The sequence below is a fragment of the Gigantopelta aegis genome, chromosome 4 (genome assembly GCF_016097555.1).
Source record: "Gigantopelta aegis isolate Gae_Host chromosome 4, Gae_host_genome, whole genome shotgun sequence".
NCBI classification, from domain to species: domain Eukaryota; kingdom Metazoa; phylum Mollusca; class Gastropoda; order Neomphalida; family Peltospiridae; genus Gigantopelta; species Gigantopelta aegis.
Genome location: NC_054702.1, coordinates 114,879,786 through 114,899,461, shown reverse-complemented (window position 1 = coordinate 114,899,461; position 19,676 = coordinate 114,879,786). Strand labels below are relative to the sequence as shown.

Genomic DNA, 19,676 nt, shown 5'->3' with positions numbered 1-19,676 from the left:
AAATATGGTGCAGTACATGCTGTCTAAACCACTTACATGGATATTTTGAATATTTTTGTATTACACACAAGTCTTACAAACATAAAAAGTGAATTTACATACCATTCTAGGTAAGTCTGCATTACATATACAATTTATCTGTCTCACAACAGTTCATCTTACAATAGCTAGGTTTTTTGTAAATACGAAGGGGCAAACTCTGCCCCACACGGAATTAGTGGGGCACATCAATACTTAATATTATACAACAATTCATTTTACGATATAAGTCGACATAAAACCATGCCCCATTATTTTGTGGTAATGTATCCAAACGCCGTGCTATAAAAATAGACTACCAAGTCCTATAAACATCACCAGTAAACTTGTACAGCATATCAGAGTAATTCTGCACACATTATAAACAAATAGCTTTGTCATTTAACATCACTTTACAACGTTTTAAATTTAACAAATGAATTTATTTTTAACACGTGTTGTATTTTCGACCCCTGTGACAACAACGCCGGTGAAGTCAATATGGCGGACATCGATGAATTCGTCTGGGAATAAGCTCCAAAATGATATTAACTAAGGGAAGTAGCGTAATTCTAGGTTATTTAGAGTACAGTGAAATCGGTACTAACATGTACAGAGTAACAAGTTCATCGAAATTTCGTTTTATTAAGTAAAATAAATTTACTCTCAGCTGAAGTGTCAAAAATCAGCTGTTTGCCAATAACGTGTTAATCACGTGATTTCGTACATTGCTATAAATACTCAATAATTAATGAACACGGTAGTAGGGTTCATTACAACATATATATTTAACATTGATGATAGCAGGTGTTCACGAAAGTTGAGTAAATCCTGCCCTACTTTTCGGCATTGAAAAAGCATGTTCATTTCAAAGAATGTTTAAAAACCCCTACTTTATAAAATATTTAATTTATTTCAGAAATACATTAATCATGAATGTTGCATCACAAATTATTTCCTTATTTATCGATTCAGTTTCTGGTGCATTTAATTTCACAGAATGTTTGCATAACCTACATTTGCAACTTAATATTATGTTATCAGAGAATGGCGAGCAATGAAAAAAAGAAAGATTATGAGTAACCTATTCTAAATGTTAAACCAAACAAGAAAAGAAGCAGATATACTAGTAAGGTATAGAGAAAATCTTAACTTTTCACTTCAGTGTAAAGAACAAAACGTCTACCCCAATTGTCTCCAGGTCAAGTTAAAACCTATTACTAACGAAAAATTAGAGAAACGATGGCATTATCTCTCGAACAACACTTCAAAAGAACTGAATAATGCCCTCATCAAAGCATATAGATCTAACCTCACACTTATAAGACATAAATATGATAGTAACCTGGAGAAACTCCAGCTTAACTTGAATGAAGGAGATTTTCAGAGCCAGGTATCCACCATCTCCAGACATTGTAATAGATTATGCTCAAAAATACGTACTAGACATTACCATAAACTGTCTCACCTTCAATAATATGCAGCTCAGGATATTGTAGGTGACTCTGTCAAAATTAATAAGCGTAACAGACGTTTTCATAAATCTAAACTGAAGGAAAACGTCGACAAGTATAAAACGAAATCCATCAAGTTACTGGGAAAAGATACTTCTATTGTGAATCTGAGCTGCAGAGAACTCATCCAGACTGAATGCAGTCTCCTAAAGAAAGGTTTGTCATTTTGCCCCCTCCCACCCAAATATAATGCAGTCAGAGAGCTTGAAGATCTACGAGCTTTCCAAAGACGGCTTCGATTAAAAGAATTCTTCCTTGATCAGCCTAATTCACCCCCATCTCCCTCCATCCTTATACATAAAGAAGTCATGGACTCCCCCTACAGGCAGAGATGAAGCTCTCGATTTGTACTGTCGTCATTCATACCAACAAATCAAGAGCCACGAGGAACCCTTAGTGAGGGATAATTCAACAAAGGTAGAACGTAAAGCTTTATGTTCCCTTAAAACAGACCCTAATATTGTTATCGGCAAAGCAGACAAGGGAGGTAATACTGTGCTGTGGAATGTAAAGGACTACATTATGGAATGTCTTAACCATCTAGAAGACAAAACAGTATATACAGAAGTACAAGGAGACAACTCCAAAGAAATCCATTCAGAACTGTCTAAACTGGTAGCATCATTATCTATCCCGGAGGAGGAAGCTAATGCTATGACCTACTGGCCTATAAAAAAAACAGCGTACTTCTACTCATTTCTTGCAAACAAATTGACATATTAAATAAAACTAACATTTCAGAAAGTAACGGCTACCTTCTTGCACTAGATGTTGTAAGTCTCTATCCAAGTATTGACAGATGTTGCTCTAGAAAAAGCCATTGTAGAAACAGGACCGCTGCAAGGAGACGACACTGCAGCTGTCATTAAGATAGCTGATTTTGTACTTCACAAAAATGAATTTCTTTTCAAGGATGTCCTTATAGATAGATTTTTTAAGCAGATATCGGGTACAGCCATGGGTACGCCCTTTGCGGTTACCTATGCTAATATATATATGTCCTACTGGATACACAAGTACTGGGAAAACACTCCCAAAAGACCTGACATTAAATACAGGTTCATTGACAACATCTGGGCTTTGTCCACTGCCTCAGAACCAGATATTCTGGAGTTTGTTAATAAACTTAATGAACAACACCCCAAAATTAAGTTCACACTTGATTTGAGTAAAAAATCAATGACATTTCTAGATGTGAAAGTGATTGCTGATAGCAAAGTCCTGCACACTGACCTACATTGTAAAGTAACTGCTTCTCACAAATACCCCCCCCCCCCTCCCCTATCAGCTGTCACCCACGACATGTGTTTAACTCTATTGCTTACAGTGGTCCTATCAGAATTCGCCGTATATGCAGTAAACCTGAATGAGAAAGACAGCACCTTCTAGAGTTCACTGAATACTTGTTAAATTGTGGATATAAAAAGAAAACAGTTGTGGCTATGTTAAAAAAAGCACAGAACCGCCCTAGAGCTGAATTATTACAGTACACAGACAAATCCCAGTCGACCAAAAACATTGTACCTTGGGTAACTACCTATGATCCCAGGCAACCAAACCTCCGTCAATTATCCAAAGACACAAACATTCTTCATACTAGTGAAAGGATGGCTCAAACGTTAGTGGCCACACCTATCACCATTGCTGAACGTAAAAATGCCACCTTAGCTAACATTTTAAAATGTAACCAACTGCGTCGGATAAAAAATATACCCCAAGCTTGGGGTTGCAGCCCTTGTGGGCGTACTAAGTGTAAAACTTGTGCTGCTATGGTCACCACAGACTCGATCACCAGTAAAATTAATAAAACTTTTAAAATAAAAAATAGCCACGACTGTACTTCATCGTATGTCATATACTGCCTTACTTGCAAACTTTGCCAAATACAGTATTTTTGACAGACCATCCAAACATTCAGTGAACGACTTTCTGGTCACAGACGTAACATTAAATATAATAAAAAAGATGAAGCTCCCCATGTGGCCCCTCACTTCAATTTACAACACCATGATTACAGTTGTGTTCTTTTACAGCAAGTTAGCAGAGACCAAGCTAAGTTAGACCTTGCATAATCCATTTGGATACATAAACTGAATACTGTTCACCCCAATGAGTACAGCCCTACTGGCTTTAATAACTAAGACTTTTTATACCCCTTTGTTCTTTAATTTTATTGTTATGCTATTGGTCAGCTCCTGTTTTGTTACCTAGCTTTGTGTTTTTAACCCCTGCGTGTGCATTAACCTCACCGTGGTGCAGGGGTGAACATTATTTTATAGAATGGCCAGTAAATGGACATCTCCTCGTATGAGGCGCCTTGTTTGCCGTGAGGTGCGACCCGTGAAGTGGATGATGGGATCCTGGTGGTTGAGTCGTGGTTAATGTCTGCAACTGAGTATATTGCCACCGACAATAATCCACTTTGGCCCGTTCATGTAGACGGGAGGTCAGGAATGATCCGACCTGATCAATCGGCTGGTCATGCCAAGCTCGAGAGCAAACAATCTTTGTTTTGTTTATATTGCCAAGAACAAACAGTGTTTGATTTACTATTTGTATTTGTTGCTCTGGGACGGTGGCTAGGGTCAATCAGGTAATAATTATATTCTTGCCTGAGTATATCACCTATGTATCCCTGGCATGGGTGTCTGCTTGTTGGACTCTGTGATGGGTGGGGAGCATAGTTGATGAATCACAATATACCTAATAATGGATAATTCCAAATCATTGAATTCAGATGGGACCCTCAAAAGGGTTCACACCGAGGTTTCGGATTTCTCGTCATCTGATGAGGACTCCAAGACATCATCAAATGTTAAAAAATCAAAGGTTTCAACCAGTGGATCTTGGCCAAGGTTCCTTGTGATCAGTTCTACTGATGATGAACCTTTGCAGAAGTTGTCTCCTTTTGCCATCCAAAAAGGGCTTGTCAGCTTAGCTGGTGAGCTAAAAAATGTAAAAAAATAAAATAAAAATGGGTCTTTGCTCGTTGAATCCTCGATAGAGAGTCACTCTAAGTGTCTCCTGAAATCGACAGTTTTGTGTAACGTTGCCACATTCTTCTTTAAATTCGTCTAAGGGAGTTATTCGGTTGAGAGATCTTGTCGGTATTGCTGAAATTTGTGACAATCTGAAATCACAAGCTGTTACAGTAGTCAAAAGGATTGATATTCGTCGGAATAACGAGCTTGTTCCGACGAGTACTTTCATTTTGACTTTTAACACACCCACCCTACCAGTATCGATTAAGGCCGAGTATCTCAACATACCTGTTGAGCCTTATATTCCTAACCCCTTGAGGTGTTTCAAGTGCCAGAAATGTTGTCATGGCCAGAATTCATGTCGTGGTCGGCTGACCTGTGCTCGTTGTGGTCAGTTTGACCATGACAGTAAAACATGCACACTGGATATTACATGTGTTAACTGCAAGGGGAATCACTTTGCATACTCGCGTGAGTATGCGAAGTGGAAAATGGAAAAAAGGGTTCAACAGATAAAGGTTGAGAAACATGTCTCCTTTCCAGAAGCAAGGAAATTGTAACACCAGTTGTGACTGGTAAGTCCTATGCAGCTGTTGTCAAGGTTTCCACCAAGAGTGTGGCTACTAACACAGATTTAACATGGCCTATTGATGAGCCAAAATATACAAAATTGTCTGATATTGAAAAAGAAGAAAAGCAGGCTGTAAAGGCACAAAAAGCTCAAAACGTTACACAAAAAAAACAAGACGTTTCGCAAATGACCCAACATGTGTCTATCCAAACTAGCCAGTCAAGTAGGTCGAGTTCTGGGATGCCAGGTCCCAGTGTCCCTCAAGCTAAAACAACACATAACTAAACATAAAGGTAGCTGTTCTGGATGGCTGAAAAAGTCTGAACAACATTTGATTCAGACTAGTAATCCGTATGAGGTTTTGGATGATTTGAGTGATGAGATGGAAATCTCGTCATACGATCATTCAAATTCTCACAGATCAGCATCAAAGCCCAAGATCACTCCAATACTTCCCCCATATGGCTAATTCAGTCATTCAGTGGAACTGCCTTGGGCTTAGGCCCAATCTTGAGGTGTGTCTTCAGGAAACGTTCTTGAAGGACACTGATCATATTACCATGAGAGGATTTGACCTCTGTCATAAATTTCAAGAAACTGAAAATAGAGCATCTGGGGGTGTTTCCATTCTTGTTAATGAAAACATTCCTCAGAGTATAGTAATATTAACTACAAATTTACAAGCTGTGGCTGTAAAAGTCATGGCTCATAAAACTATAACTCTATTTTCAGTTTATTTACCTCCTCGAAACCATTTAAATTTTAATTCTAGAGATCTTCAAGATCTCATTAACCAGATCCCTACTCCGTTTATTATTATGGGAGATTTTAATGGTCACCACACTTTGTGGGGATGTGAGGATATCAATATTAGAGGTAAACAATTGGAAGACTTAATTCTCAAAAACGACTTACTTTTATTTAATGATAAAAGTCGTACATATTTTCATTCTGGAAGTGGATCTTTCACTTCCATAGATTTAACTCTTTGTAGTTGATCACTTTTTGTTGATTTCTCCCAGAAAGTTGCTTCAGACCATTGTGGTAGTGACTACTTTCCCATTATTTTGGAGAATGATGGACCACCATCACTTGAAAGGGTTCAAAGGTGGAAGTTGGCGAAGGCAAATTGGGGTCAGTTTCAGCATCTGTGCAGCACTCGTCTCCAACAATTTTCCATTATGAATGCTGATGATCCCATGTCTTTGTTCACTTCCATCTTGAAGGACATTGCAGATGAAACTATTCCTAAGACTTCGGCAGTGCCAAAGCGTTTCAATAAACCATGGTTTAATGATACGTGCAAAGATGCATTCAAAGAGCGAAACAGGTTGCTTGAGCGGTTGAAACGTGAACCTACAGCAGACAACCTTGATGCATTTCGTCTTGCTAGGGCTAAGGCTCGCAGAGAGATTAGACAGAGTAAGAAAACATCTTAGAGAACTTTTGTCTCCAAGTTGAATTCACAAACATCAGTAAAATCTGTCTGGAATAGAATCCATAAAATCAAAGGTAAAGAATCCAATAATACAGTTCATCATTTGTCTGTCAATAATACGGATGTCACGTCTCATCGAGACATTGCCAATGCCTTGGCAGACAACTTTTCTCAAAATTCATCTTCTGCTTTCAGTACTGATGCTTTTACATCTGTTCGAACTAAAGCTGAAAAGCAGTCCATTAATTTTTCATCTGAAAATGCTGAAGTGTACAACAGGCGTTTCTCTATGGAGGAATTGCAGGATGCTCTTCGTAGAGCACATGATACTTCAGTAGGGCCAGATGAAATTCATTATCAGTTATTAAAGGATTTACCTGAATCATCTTTGATGGTTCTTTTGAATATTTTTAATAACATCTGGATTTCTGGAGACTTTCCTTCTGATTGGAAGAAAGCAATTATTATTCCTATTCCCAAGCCTGGTAAGGATCCAACTAATCCTACTAGTTATCGCCCTATCGCTTTGACACGTTGCATTTGTAAATCCATGAAACGCATGATCAATCGTAGACTTGTCTGGTATCTTGAATCTCACAAATTGCTCACTAACGTGCAATGTGGGTTCAGATCTAGACGTAGCACGGTTGATCATCTTGTCAGATTTGAAACGTTTTGTAGGGAGGCTTTCATCCATAATCAGCACTTGGTTTCAGTGTTTTGTGATTTGGAGAACGCTTACGATACCACGTGGAAGTATGGGATTTTAAACGACCTCCATGGCATGGGCCTAAGAGGTCGACTTCCTGTTTTTATATCTAAATTTTTAACAGATAGATCTTTTAAAGTCCGGGTAGGATCGACTTTGTCCAACATTCATCCACAGGAGATGGGTGTACCTCAAGGTAATATCCTGTCTGTAACTTTATTTTCTGTGAAAATTAACAGCATCACCCAATGTTTAACGCCTGGTGTGGATTGCTCGTTATATGTCGATGATTTTCAGATTTGCTATAGATCGTCCAATATGAGTATCATTGAACGTAAGTTGCAGCTTTGTTTGAATAAACTTCATTAATGGGCAACTGACAGTGGCTTTAGATTCTCAAAGGCAAAAACTGTTTGTATGCATATCTGCCAGAAAAGAGGTCTCCACTTAGATCCACAGTTGTTTTTGGACAAAAATCCAATTCCGGTTGTGGAGGAGACTAAATTTCTTGGGGTTATATTTGACAGGAAGCTATCTTTTGTGCCCCATCTTAAATATGTTAAAAAGAAGGGCTTGAAAGCTCTTAATATTTCAAAAGTTATTGGTAATACAGAATGGGGAGCAGACCGAAAGGTTATATTCCGTCTGTATCGATCTCTTATGAGGTCTAAACTAGATTATGGATACATTGTGTATGGGTCGGCACGCAAGTCTTACTTGCAGATGCTAGATCCTATACACAACCAGGGACTTAGGCTATGTCTTGGTGCATTTAGAACATCTCCTGTGGAGAGCTTGTACGTTGATGCACACGAACCTAGTTTGGGTGCTAGACGTGCAAAGCTTTCTCTGCAGTATGCTACCAAGATTAACTCTTTACCACAACATCCTACACACGATGCGGTGTTTGATAACAAATATATGAAGTTGTTTGATACCAGGCCAAATGCTATTCGTACATTTGGTCTTCGCATTAAGCGTTTTCTATCGCTTTCCAACATTGATTTATGAGACACTTTGGAAACTCCTTCATATTTTGTTTTACCACCATGGTGTATTACACCACCTAAAATTGTGTTTGATCTGGCGCATCTGAAGAAAGATCGTACAGATGCTGTTGTGTATAAAGAGTTTTTCATGGAAATTCAAAACAAGTACCGTGATTACATTTCTGTGTATACCAATGGATCACGGGATGAAAATTCTGTGGCTTGTGCTGCAGTTTTTCCATCAGACACAATACTTTCCATGAGACTGCCTGACTCAGCATCGATTTTTAGTGCTGAAGTCTGGGAAGTCATTAAAGCCTTAGAAGAAAGATTCAATAGCATCGAAATTTATTATTTTTACTGACTCACTTTCGTGTCTCCAAGCTTTGTGCAATATGAAGCTGGACCATCCCTTAATTGGGATGGTGATACGAAAGTGTGTCTTTTTATCCATTGCCAATAAAGATGTTGTATTTTGTTGGGTGCCCAGCCATGTTGGTATCAGGGGTAATGAAAAGGCAGATTCTGCCTCCAAGTCTGCTTTGGATTTGCCTCATACCTTATACTGATTTTAACTATAGTATTATCAAATTTATCTTTTCAACTTGGCAACATGATTGGGACGGTCCGGTTGCGAACAAGCTTCATTCTATCAAACCAGTCTTGGAAGCGTGGCAGTCCTCCTATAGACAGGGTAGGAAGGATGAAATAGTCTTGTGTCGTGCTCGCATCGGTCATACTTATTTGACCATTCATTTATCTTAAAGAAAGATCCTCCACCTCAGTGTGAGTACTGTCAGTGTACTCTGACTGTGCGCCACATTTTGGTGGAGTGTAAGCATTTGTCAGTAATTCGAAAATATTTATTTGGTCAAACAAATGTGATGGAATCATTTCGATTCCATCCAGAAATTGTTTTACAATTTTTATGTGATACTGAATTTTATTCTAAATTTTAATTATCTCTATCTGTGATATTTGTATTTTTGCACGGTCCTTTACACTGCGTTTTTATTTAACTGTTGAATTTTTATATTGATGTTGATCATCTCTTTGTTTTTCCCATTACCATAGTTTGACACCCAATAGCCGATGTATTTTTCGTGCTGGGGTGTCGTTAAACATTCATTCATTCATTCATTCATTGTGTTTTTAACTTCCAAGCTGGCATTCTCTATTTTATACCTTACTGGTTATATGCCCAGCACTTTGTTTGTTTATTCACCTGAGGATGTTGGTTTTTAGACTAACGAAACGTCGAATATTTTAAATATTTTTATGTAATTAAAAAAAAATTAAGGTGGTTTCAGTGGAAACATATATTTTTATATATACTTTTTTTGAATGTTGAAATAATAATATAACTATCCCCCCTCGCCAGTAAATTCCCCCAGAGACTGACATTAGAAATATTATGTTCTAGAGGGCTATATTTTTATATATATTTATGCACTGTGATGCAGGATGTCAGCAAATGTTGGTGTATGTCATCCAAACATATGGGTGTTCTGGGCGGTCTTGAAGAAAGAACAATCTTTAAGCAAAGTTACCATGACCCAAGCACTGGCCGGAGAAGATCCCCTACCGCAACGTCGCAAATACAGAGACGTCACCAACAGACTGAGGAATATTGTTAGAGAGTACAACAACCGACCAGTATTGGAATACTTACATGGAATTACCCACAATCTGCAAATGTAGACTTCATACGACTTGATTTTGAATTTGTTTATGTGTTTGGTTTGAATGTGTTTCACATAAAATATTTCCTATTATCTATAATAGGGTTAGGAATTTTTCACTAATGACGGGGGGGGGGGGGGAATGACTGGGGGATACCAGGGGGAAAAGACCAGTGGGGAATGACCGGGGAATGCCCTGTTACCGACGTGTACATGTGCATTGGTGCCTAGGTATTCAGACATCCAGCCTTTCATGATTGTGTACATATTTAGGATGTTGGATGGTTTTGCTTTCAGTGGACGAGTTGCTTCCAAGTTCTTTTAATGTCAACAAAGTGTTATCATGGAGTGCTGAGTTTGCATGGAGTGTGTCACAATACGTTTCTCAAGCCCCAGGTTCTAGCATCATATACGAGGTAACCGTCAACCCTGGTGGTCGGTCAAATTCTACATCTGGTACATCGCTGACAGTCAACCGACTGACTGCTGGGCAGTCATATTCTGCTAGAATTGTGACAAAACTTCAACAAGACGGGAAAGAGACAAGTAGTACCAGCACTGAAATACTGCCATTCTCGACCATTAGTAAGTATAGTTCGTAATATGACTTTATATGGGTTGTAAACATTCTAACAATAAATAAGGAACACTTCATATGACGAATCAACTCTGGAATAACCTACAGGTATTGTCGTAATGTGTTTGAAAAAACCCCTGAAAAACCTAACAGGTTCAATTATCACAATATCATTAATATTTCTCCTGATTGTGATTGAGTTTGTTATTTAGGCCCACCGTTTTCTATGCTTTTATAATCATATTGTAGTATATACATTATCTCGAGATCAGGTTATTAAAACAGTGTTGAAATTATTATACACTTTACAGAAATTAATAAACAAATACAAACTAGCTAATGAGAGTATATCATAACTCAAATACTGTTTCTTGTAAATTGTAGGCATATGCATTTTTAAAAGCACAAAGTGTAAATGTGCAGGATTCGAATCTACTGATTCGCATATTTCACAGCACGTGAACTTAACTGCCAGGCCACCGGGTCGTCCACAACAATGGAAGCCCAATTAACCGAAGTTAAGAATGAGTGCAGTCAAACACTCCGTTCGAAACTACTGTAACAGTTAGTATTAATATGAAGCAATTCTTAATTGCCACGGTCTGATGATGACTCGGAGACTAATAATCCACAAGCAGAAACGTCGACCCAGTAAATATAATATTTAAAATATACTACTCAAAAGAATTTAAGGGTCAGACGATATTTTCGACATTATTTTCTGAATGTCAATTATATTAGCTAGACCATAATGTCACGCATGGTATTGTTCCATTTTGACGAAAGTGGGTCTAAGCAACCCATAAATGAATTAAAATCCACTGTCATTGACACTGTCGACTAGTTCTAATGGCGAAAACATGCTTACATTTGCACGTAAATTAGGGCGAAAGCGAAAGGTCTGCTAAGTGCCCATAACTTGCTTTTTCACAAAGCGCTTCATTTGCACGCTTTGCACGTGTATTCCATGTTCCCAATGCTGAATTTCCGTATAATTGGAGCTTGCGTTCGTATACGGTGCACACTCCAAATTCGACAATGGTACGACTTCAACTGACTATCGAAGATCGAGGAAGGGCTATTGCTTGGCTTCAGGATGGCAATACGCAAAGAAATGTTGCTCTGAGACTTGGTGTCAGTCAGAGTGTCGTTGGCCGACTGTGGCAACGGTACCAAGCAACGAAACCAAGCAACGAATTCTGTTCGAAATCGTCCACGTTCGGGAAGACCCCGAAGCACTACAAATAGAGAGGACCGCTACATCACCAATATGGCTCTACGTCAACGCACAACCACTGCACGCCGATTACATGACAATCTGCGGACTGCGACTGGAACTCGAGTGTCTGATCAAACCATACGCAATCGTGTGAGAGCCAATAATCTACGCTGCCGTCGCCAGGCTGTTCGACCACCACTCCTACCACGCCACAGAACGGCCAGACGTCACTGGTGCACGCTTCATCTGCGGTGGCAACGTGTCCAGTGGGGTCGAGTGATGTTCACTGATGAGTCCAGGTTTAGTCTCCAGTTCAACGACGGTCGGGTTCGTGTCTACAGACTCCTGGAGAGCGCTTCGCTGACGTTAACGTTAGACAACGTCACCGGTTCGGTGGTGGCAGCGTCATGGTGTGGGGCGGCATCTCTATCCACCACAGGACCCCCCTCTATGTGGTGGATGGCAATCTGAATGGAATCCGCTATCTGAATGAGATTATCCGGCCGTTGGTTCTCCCAGGCCTTCAGCAGATTGGCGGCGGGGCAGTTCTGCAGGATGACAATGCCAGACCCCACCGCGCCAGGGTGGTAACGGACTTTTTCAGACAACAAGGTATCGCCAGGATGGATTGGCCAGCATATTCTCCTGACTTGGCCCCAATAGAGCACGCCTGGGACGAATTAGGCAGGAGAGTTCGGGATAACCATGCCCCTCCGGCCAACCTTCATGATCTGGGTCAACTTCTTATGGCAGAGTGGCAGGCCATTCCCCAAGAGTTCTTCAGACGTCTGATCAACAGCATGAGGCAACGATGTGTCGAGTGTATTCGCGCCAGGGGTGGATTCACACACTATTAAACGAATGTTCTAATGTGTAAAATCCATTTTTGACAACCTTCAACTTTGACAGCATGTCATGTGACTTTCGTGTATACAGTGACGTTTATTTGTGTTTTTTTTTGTAAATATGGAACAATAAATAAAAACATTCGTGTAGTTTACATCATCAATCTAATACACTCTGAAACTTATTTGGTTATACATTTTTGACCCTTAAATTCTTTTGAGTAGAAAATACAAAGTTTATATTAGCAGGATCACATATTACACCACAAAACCCTGGGTTGATACATTTAAAATTGTTATCAATTTGAAGTTTGCGTTTTCTATAGTGATACCAGAAACACCTTTCATATTTTCGTTGTAGAGATTGACAATAATATGACTTGCAGATCTGGAGACACGTGCTCTGACAACATTGCCTCCTGCAGTTCTACAGACCCTAAACGATGTCTTTGTAACCAGGGATACTTCTGGAGTGGAAACCCGCTTGTGTGTAAACCAGGTATGTGTACGTGACACAGCTTACTCCCGATAGAGTGACATCCATACGCTGGTTTCCGTGAAAACCAAACAAGGTATTTTTTAAATATATTTAGTTTGACAGATGAGGAAGGGGCTTTTTTGTTAAATCGAGTCAGTAATAGTTTATTGCAATATTAAAACCTGACTCATGTTTTTCTTTCTCTTAATTTCACGCAAACCAGACAGGGATTTGTTTGTATAACTTGAAACTGTTTTAAAAGTACTTACATGAATTATGTTTTCGGTTAGCAGTGTTCATCGGTAATAATTGATTAAATATTTAACATTGACTACTTATGTTTTTGCATTTTTCGTGACACTGGTGTGTTATTAAAAGGATACCCCGTATTTTAGTTCTGAAATATATTATTTTCAGTTTAGTTGTATTAAAGTTACAAGTGTTTATTCATTTGTATAGACGTACATGTATTTGTGGTAAACTGCACCGTTTATTATTTTTATTGTAGGCCCACTGGTACAGCGTTCATCTGATGCGCGATCGGTCTGGGATCGATCTCAGTCGGTGGGCCTATTGGGCTATTTCTCTTTCCAGCCAGTGCACCACGACTGGTATCTAAAAGAACGTGGCATATGCTCTCCAGTATGGGATGGTGCATATAAAACACCCGTTGCTTCTATTAGACAAATCCAAGACTATATGTCAAAATTTCCAAATGTTTGACATCCAGTAGCCAATGATTAACAAATCAATGTGCTCTAGTGGTGTCGATAAACAAAGCAAATTTTAATATTTAACTGTTTATTATATTTATACGTAAAGCATGTGATTCAATCCCAACCACTTGATATATATATGTAAACAATACAAAATAATTGTGAGGAAATCGTGTCGAATTGTTATCTCATAACTATTAAAACATTTGATTATGTATTGCATTGCTGCACAAAGAAGGAAACTATAAGTAGATTTTGTTTTAATCAAAGGACATCCCCGAAATCCATGTCTAATTCGGCAGCGTGATTCTGTCACGCTAATATGAAATAATAATTTCAAAATGTAGTGGCCACTTTGAAACAAAGGGGTGTAGTATTAACTATAGTAGTCATGTTATTTATCTTGCAACTGCTACCAACTCTGCATGTGTTTCCCTCTAATAACCGTTTCATCATTCGTCTGGGTTTTTTCTCTTTGTCGACTATATTTTGTGCTTGGCATTCCAAGAGATCACTGGAATTCCATTGCTCTCACAAATGTGGTCCTGAAACTGGTGCAAGTATCGTTGAATCTGTATTGACTATCAAAAATGTTTGTAGAGTTGTATACACTGCGGGTTACACTGCCAGTGTACTTAGGAATCAGAACAGTGTGTCTAATTTGAATCCTTCCGAAACATTACAAAATTTACCAATAAATGTTCACTTCGCTTATCTGTATCACACTTCTTCCCTTTCTTCTTGAAAGGGAGAAATTCACTTGTCCTACTGTTTCAATTCTAGATTAGAGCCTGCCAGGATATGTTTTTGTTCTGTGCAAAGAAGGGCAGAATCGAAAGTGTAACTATGCAGGGATTGTTTGATAAAACATACACAACATGCAGTCAACCTCGAAATACACCAAGTGTAACTATGTAGGGATTGTTTGATAAAACATAGTATTTACACAACATTCAATCAACCAGATTGTAATGTAGAGTATGACCCAGTGACACCAAGTGCCGTGATACAGGCTGGAAAATAGAAACAGAAGAAGACTACTATAGTATATAGCATCTATATAGACTGGTATAATGTTCATAATTGAAGATTTTGACAACCAGGTTGAAGACAGTGATGGGAATGTAGCACAGAAATTTGATATCTGCAAAATATGCATCCATCTTTATCAATGTATTTTTAATCTATCAAGGCTAAGTATGCATTTCCAACTGACTTATTGTTTCGACTTAGTCTTGTACAGCAATATGATTTTAAACAATAATATTTATTATCACCTGCATATAACAATAAATATGTGATCAAAGTACATTTTAATTTGACAGGAACCTTTAATGGGTTTATATTAGAAAATAATAAAATTTGTATTAACAAATAGTTAAGAAAAGCTATGCTCATGTTAATAACTTCATCAACAAAAGTTTTATATATGGATGATCTAAATAATTTGTGGGAGTCCAACAAACATTCAGGTACATTAGCCCTGAAAAAATATATACCTAAACTTCAACTGGAATTGCTGTTGTAAAATGGCGAAAATTGCATTAACTAATAATCAAACAAAAAGTGTTATATGAGACCCTAACCTTTAAATGATGTTACTATTGCTTCTATTTATCAGATTTATATCCCATCAACTTTGTCTACCTTTAGATTTGCCATATATATTTTTATAAATATTATATGATGTTTTTATTTAGTTATCCTGTTAATAATTCCTTTGAAATACTGCTTTTGAGGAAAAGGGTTACCAAAAGGGTTGTTACACAAAAATACTTCGAAAAAAACTTTATATATAGGATGCAAATTTTTACTAGATGTGAAAACAAGCTTCTGCTGCAATATAATCCTTCAAAAAGAATATATAAGGTGCTGAGCCTAAACTTTATTTAAATTTCTACTGAAAAATAAAACTGTTAATTATATTTTATAACGTTACACAAACAGTGTTATATGAGCCCCTAATCCTCGAAGGATTTCAATATTGGTAACATATCGGAATTCACCAATCTATTACCTCCCAGTCCTCCCAAGTTTTGCATTCCTAAATGCCCTAACAAATATTTTACAATGCTTTTAAAATGGTCACCTTTAAGCAATTCTATATTAAAAAATATAACTGTCGTGGAAATGGGGTTAGGGTCACAAAACGAGTGGATACACACAGAAAGCTGTGAGTCTAATGCTATTATACATTTTCCATTCCTAGGGATGTAGTCCTTGACAAAAATCACTATGAGCATTCGTCCCCCCAGGTGGTACCAATTGGCCAAATTTTGGGTCCTGGCTCATGGACTAACAGTGGTACTAGATGAAATAAAATTGCATAAATGTTTTTGTACAGATGAAAGTCATTTTTTACAACGCACACCCACATTTATCAGCAATGACAAGACCTGTGGTATTAACTGCTCTATCAAAAGGTGGGTGCACCACCTCAATCTATAACCCAGCCGGAAGTTGGTTTAGTACTACTTATAAACATCACGTTACGTTCATCCGAAATATCTTGACACCTGTAGTTTTGTCATTCATGCAACGCACAGACGCAAAGCATCTACATCATGTATTAGCCTTCCCTTTCTCTGGATCTTACTCATACTATTTTTAAGATGAAATGAGATGTGATATCTACACCCAATTCTAATCCACGAATGACAGTGCATACATCAAGGCGTTATGCGATGTATGATTCTGTACACATTGCCGAAGCAGGAAATTGGGCAGGGGGTTGGTGTTCTAGTCTGTATCCACCCCATCCCCCCCCACCCCCCCCACCCCCCTGCACACGACTGGAAACAATGCAAAAAACAAAAAAACATCTCGTCTGCAGTCATAAACATTAATCTGTGGTCAATTTTAATTCGCAATTGATTTAAATATCTATGTTATATGAACTATGAAATGTTTGGTACAATGAGTGTTGCGTTTTTAAAGTGTTTCAGCATATTATTAATGTTTTAATTCCGTTTTGCAGACACTAGAGACAGCTCGGGTCCACCAGACTACAAGACGTCTACGATCGCCGTGTCTGTTTTGGCGGCAATTGTTACCATTGTCCTTGTTATTCTTAGTGTGATATTTTTCTTGTAAGTTTAATTCTAATACAACTGGCATATAAGATTTGTTCTATTGGTTAATTTTCAATGTAAATCGGACGATATATATATATATATATGTACGCTGTTATGAGCAACCGGGATTTTCCACGATGACAAAATTCCGAGAACGCGTCTGCTGTGCTTAGTTTTCTGTGTCAAGGTTTTGTTAGTATATTACTTCAGATGAAAAAGATATTTTTGTTATTATTTTAATATTATTTTGTGTACCCATCACTCCAAGTAAGGTCTAGTCACTGATCGCTCGCAGCAATCAATTCAATCATGTGTATTGTCGCTTGATCTTCTTGTCTGTGTTCTTAAATATGGCACAGACAGGTCCATCAGAAATAATTGTATCACAATCTGAAGAACACCATTTTTGTTTAGAAAATACCTTTTGAGACAATAAAATTCATAAAGCAGAGAAGATGAAATTGACTATCGATTTGTTAAACGCAGTTTTAAACATAAACTGCTTTAAAATACCGCAAAATGTTGAAAAAAATCGCGAAAATAATACCTATCCTTTAGTAAATTAATATTATTTTATTTTATGGATTTATAAAGAAAGTAAGTGCAAATATTTTAGTAAAAGTTGCAAACGTGTATACCTGCCCCATTAACGTGTTTTTTGTCCAAAATTAATTTAGGCGAATTCCTCGAAATAATTCAATATGAGACTGAAAAATCGCTTCACAAATGTAAACTCCAGTTATATCCATACGTTTTGCAAACCTAAAATAAAATAGTTTCATATAGCATTTGAAATGACCACGCTAGTGAGATAGAAACCGCATGTTACTAACTGATTGCGGATTTAGATATTTTATTAACATCATAGATATTATGATATTTAACAAAACGTTAAAATTCATTCACATTGTTGATTGCAAAGCCATCCAAAACATGCTTGATGACAACTACAGAGTCCAACCTCCTAGACCTCGCCCCAATCTACTCCTAGATGTATATAATGTACAATGACACAGACGGCTAGAACACTACAAGTTAGCAGTGGCTTGAATTCAATCGCCTCTCTCAGTTTGCGATAATAAAATTAAGTGAAGAAATTAATTGGGCCGAATTTACAAGACCTCGTTTTGACTGTTTTAGAATGCTTAAACACCTGCGTTTAAAAGAAAAAATTACTTAGTGAATTTAACCCATTATTTTTAGCTCACATTGAAAATGTGACAATAAAAAGAATCAAGTGTAACATCACTGAACAGTGTAAGAACAAGTATATTATATTTGTGTAAGTGTAGTTCTAGAAAGGCTATTGTTATACTTACAATTGTGACATACATTTTTGGAAATATAATGAATACATCAAGGAAAACATTTATTTTGACAGTGACCAATTATCAAATCGTAGACCTCTCTGAACACATCTCCAAAACAACGACAAAAACCCAACAACAAACATCTATTGAAATTTTAACCAATAAAATTGAACTGTCTGTTATTATAGGTATGTCAGACGGCAGAGATCGAAGTCAAGATCTGCTGATTATGACGGGAAAACAACGGACAACCGGCAATCAAACCGAGGTGACGCACTGTACGAAGTCATGGACGGACAGATGCACACCGTACACACAACGGACGTGTCTCTAGACAGTGGTTATGTTAATTCACCAAGGTCACGTGAAGAGGGGGGTTATGTTAATTCGGGGCAAGCTGTTCATATGAATGAATATGAAAAGCTTGATGTAATATCGACCACACCGCAAACTACTTATGATAAGTTAACGAGTATTTAAGTATATAATACAAATTGTGATAGTAAATATACCTTGCTGGTAGCTGTGTTAATATGGGATCCTGATAAAGTGACTACAATAGGCCTAATGAACATTATATAAACGTATACAACCTGTCGCATATAAAATAGGTATTATCTTGGAAAGAGAGTTGAACAAGAGCGGTCAGAACAGGCATTAAGATCAGTTACGGTTATGTATTACAAAGAAACGACGAGTATAATTGGTTTTAAAGAGATATAGAATGTTAATAACCAGTTATCAAGGCGTTATGCGATGTATGATTCTGTACACATTGCCGAAGCAGGAAATTGGGCAGGGGGGTTGGTGTTCTAGTCTGTATCCACCCACCTCCCCCCCACCCCCCCCCCCCCCCTGCACACGACTGGAAACATGCAAAAAACAAAAAAACATCTCGTCCTGCAGTCATAAACATTAATCTGTGGTCAATTTTAATTCGCAATAATGATTTAATTCGCAATAATCTATTGTATATGAACTATGAAATGTTTGGTACAATGAGTGTTGCGTTTTTAAAGTGTTTCAGCATATTATTAATGTTTAACTATTCCGTTTTGCAGACACTAGAGACAGCTCGGGTCCACCAGACTACAAGACGTCTACGATCGCCGTGTCTGTTTTGGGGCGGCAATTGTTACCATTGTCCTTGTTATTCTTAGTGTGATATTTTTCTTGTAAGTTTAATTCTAATACAACTGGCATATAGATTTGTTCTATTGGTTAATTTTCAATGTAAATCGGACGATATATATATATATATATGTACGCTGTTATGAGCAACCGGGATTTTCCACGATGACAAAATTCCGAGAACGCGTCTGCTGTGCTTAGTTTTCTGTGTCAAGGTTTTGTTAGTATATTACTTCAGATGAAAAAGATATTTTTTGTTATTATTTTAATATTATTTTTGTGTACCCATCACTCCAAGTAAGGTCTAGTCACTGATCGCTCGCAGCAATCAATTCAATCATGTGTATTGTCGCTTGATCTTCTTGTCTGTGTTCTTAAATATGGCACAGACAGGTCCATCAGAATAATGTATCACAATCTGAAG

General features: G+C 37.8%; 1 protein-coding gene across 1 annotated transcript; it reads left to right on the top strand.

The window, feature by feature from the left end:
• Window positions 1-4,241: 4,241 nt before the first annotated feature.
• LOC121370198 lies at window positions 4,242-18,646 on the top strand. Its single transcript, XM_041495313.1, has 5 exons — window positions 4,242-4,473; window positions 10,200-10,487; window positions 12,905-13,042; window positions 16,715-16,826; window positions 18,310-18,646. Exons 1-5 carry the CDS (start codon window positions 4,242-4,244, stop codon window positions 18,599-18,601), a joined length of 1,062 nt encoding a protein of 353 aa, XP_041351247.1. The 3' UTR covers window positions 18,602-18,646.
• The last annotated feature ends 1,030 nt before the right edge of the window (window positions 18,647-19,676 follow it).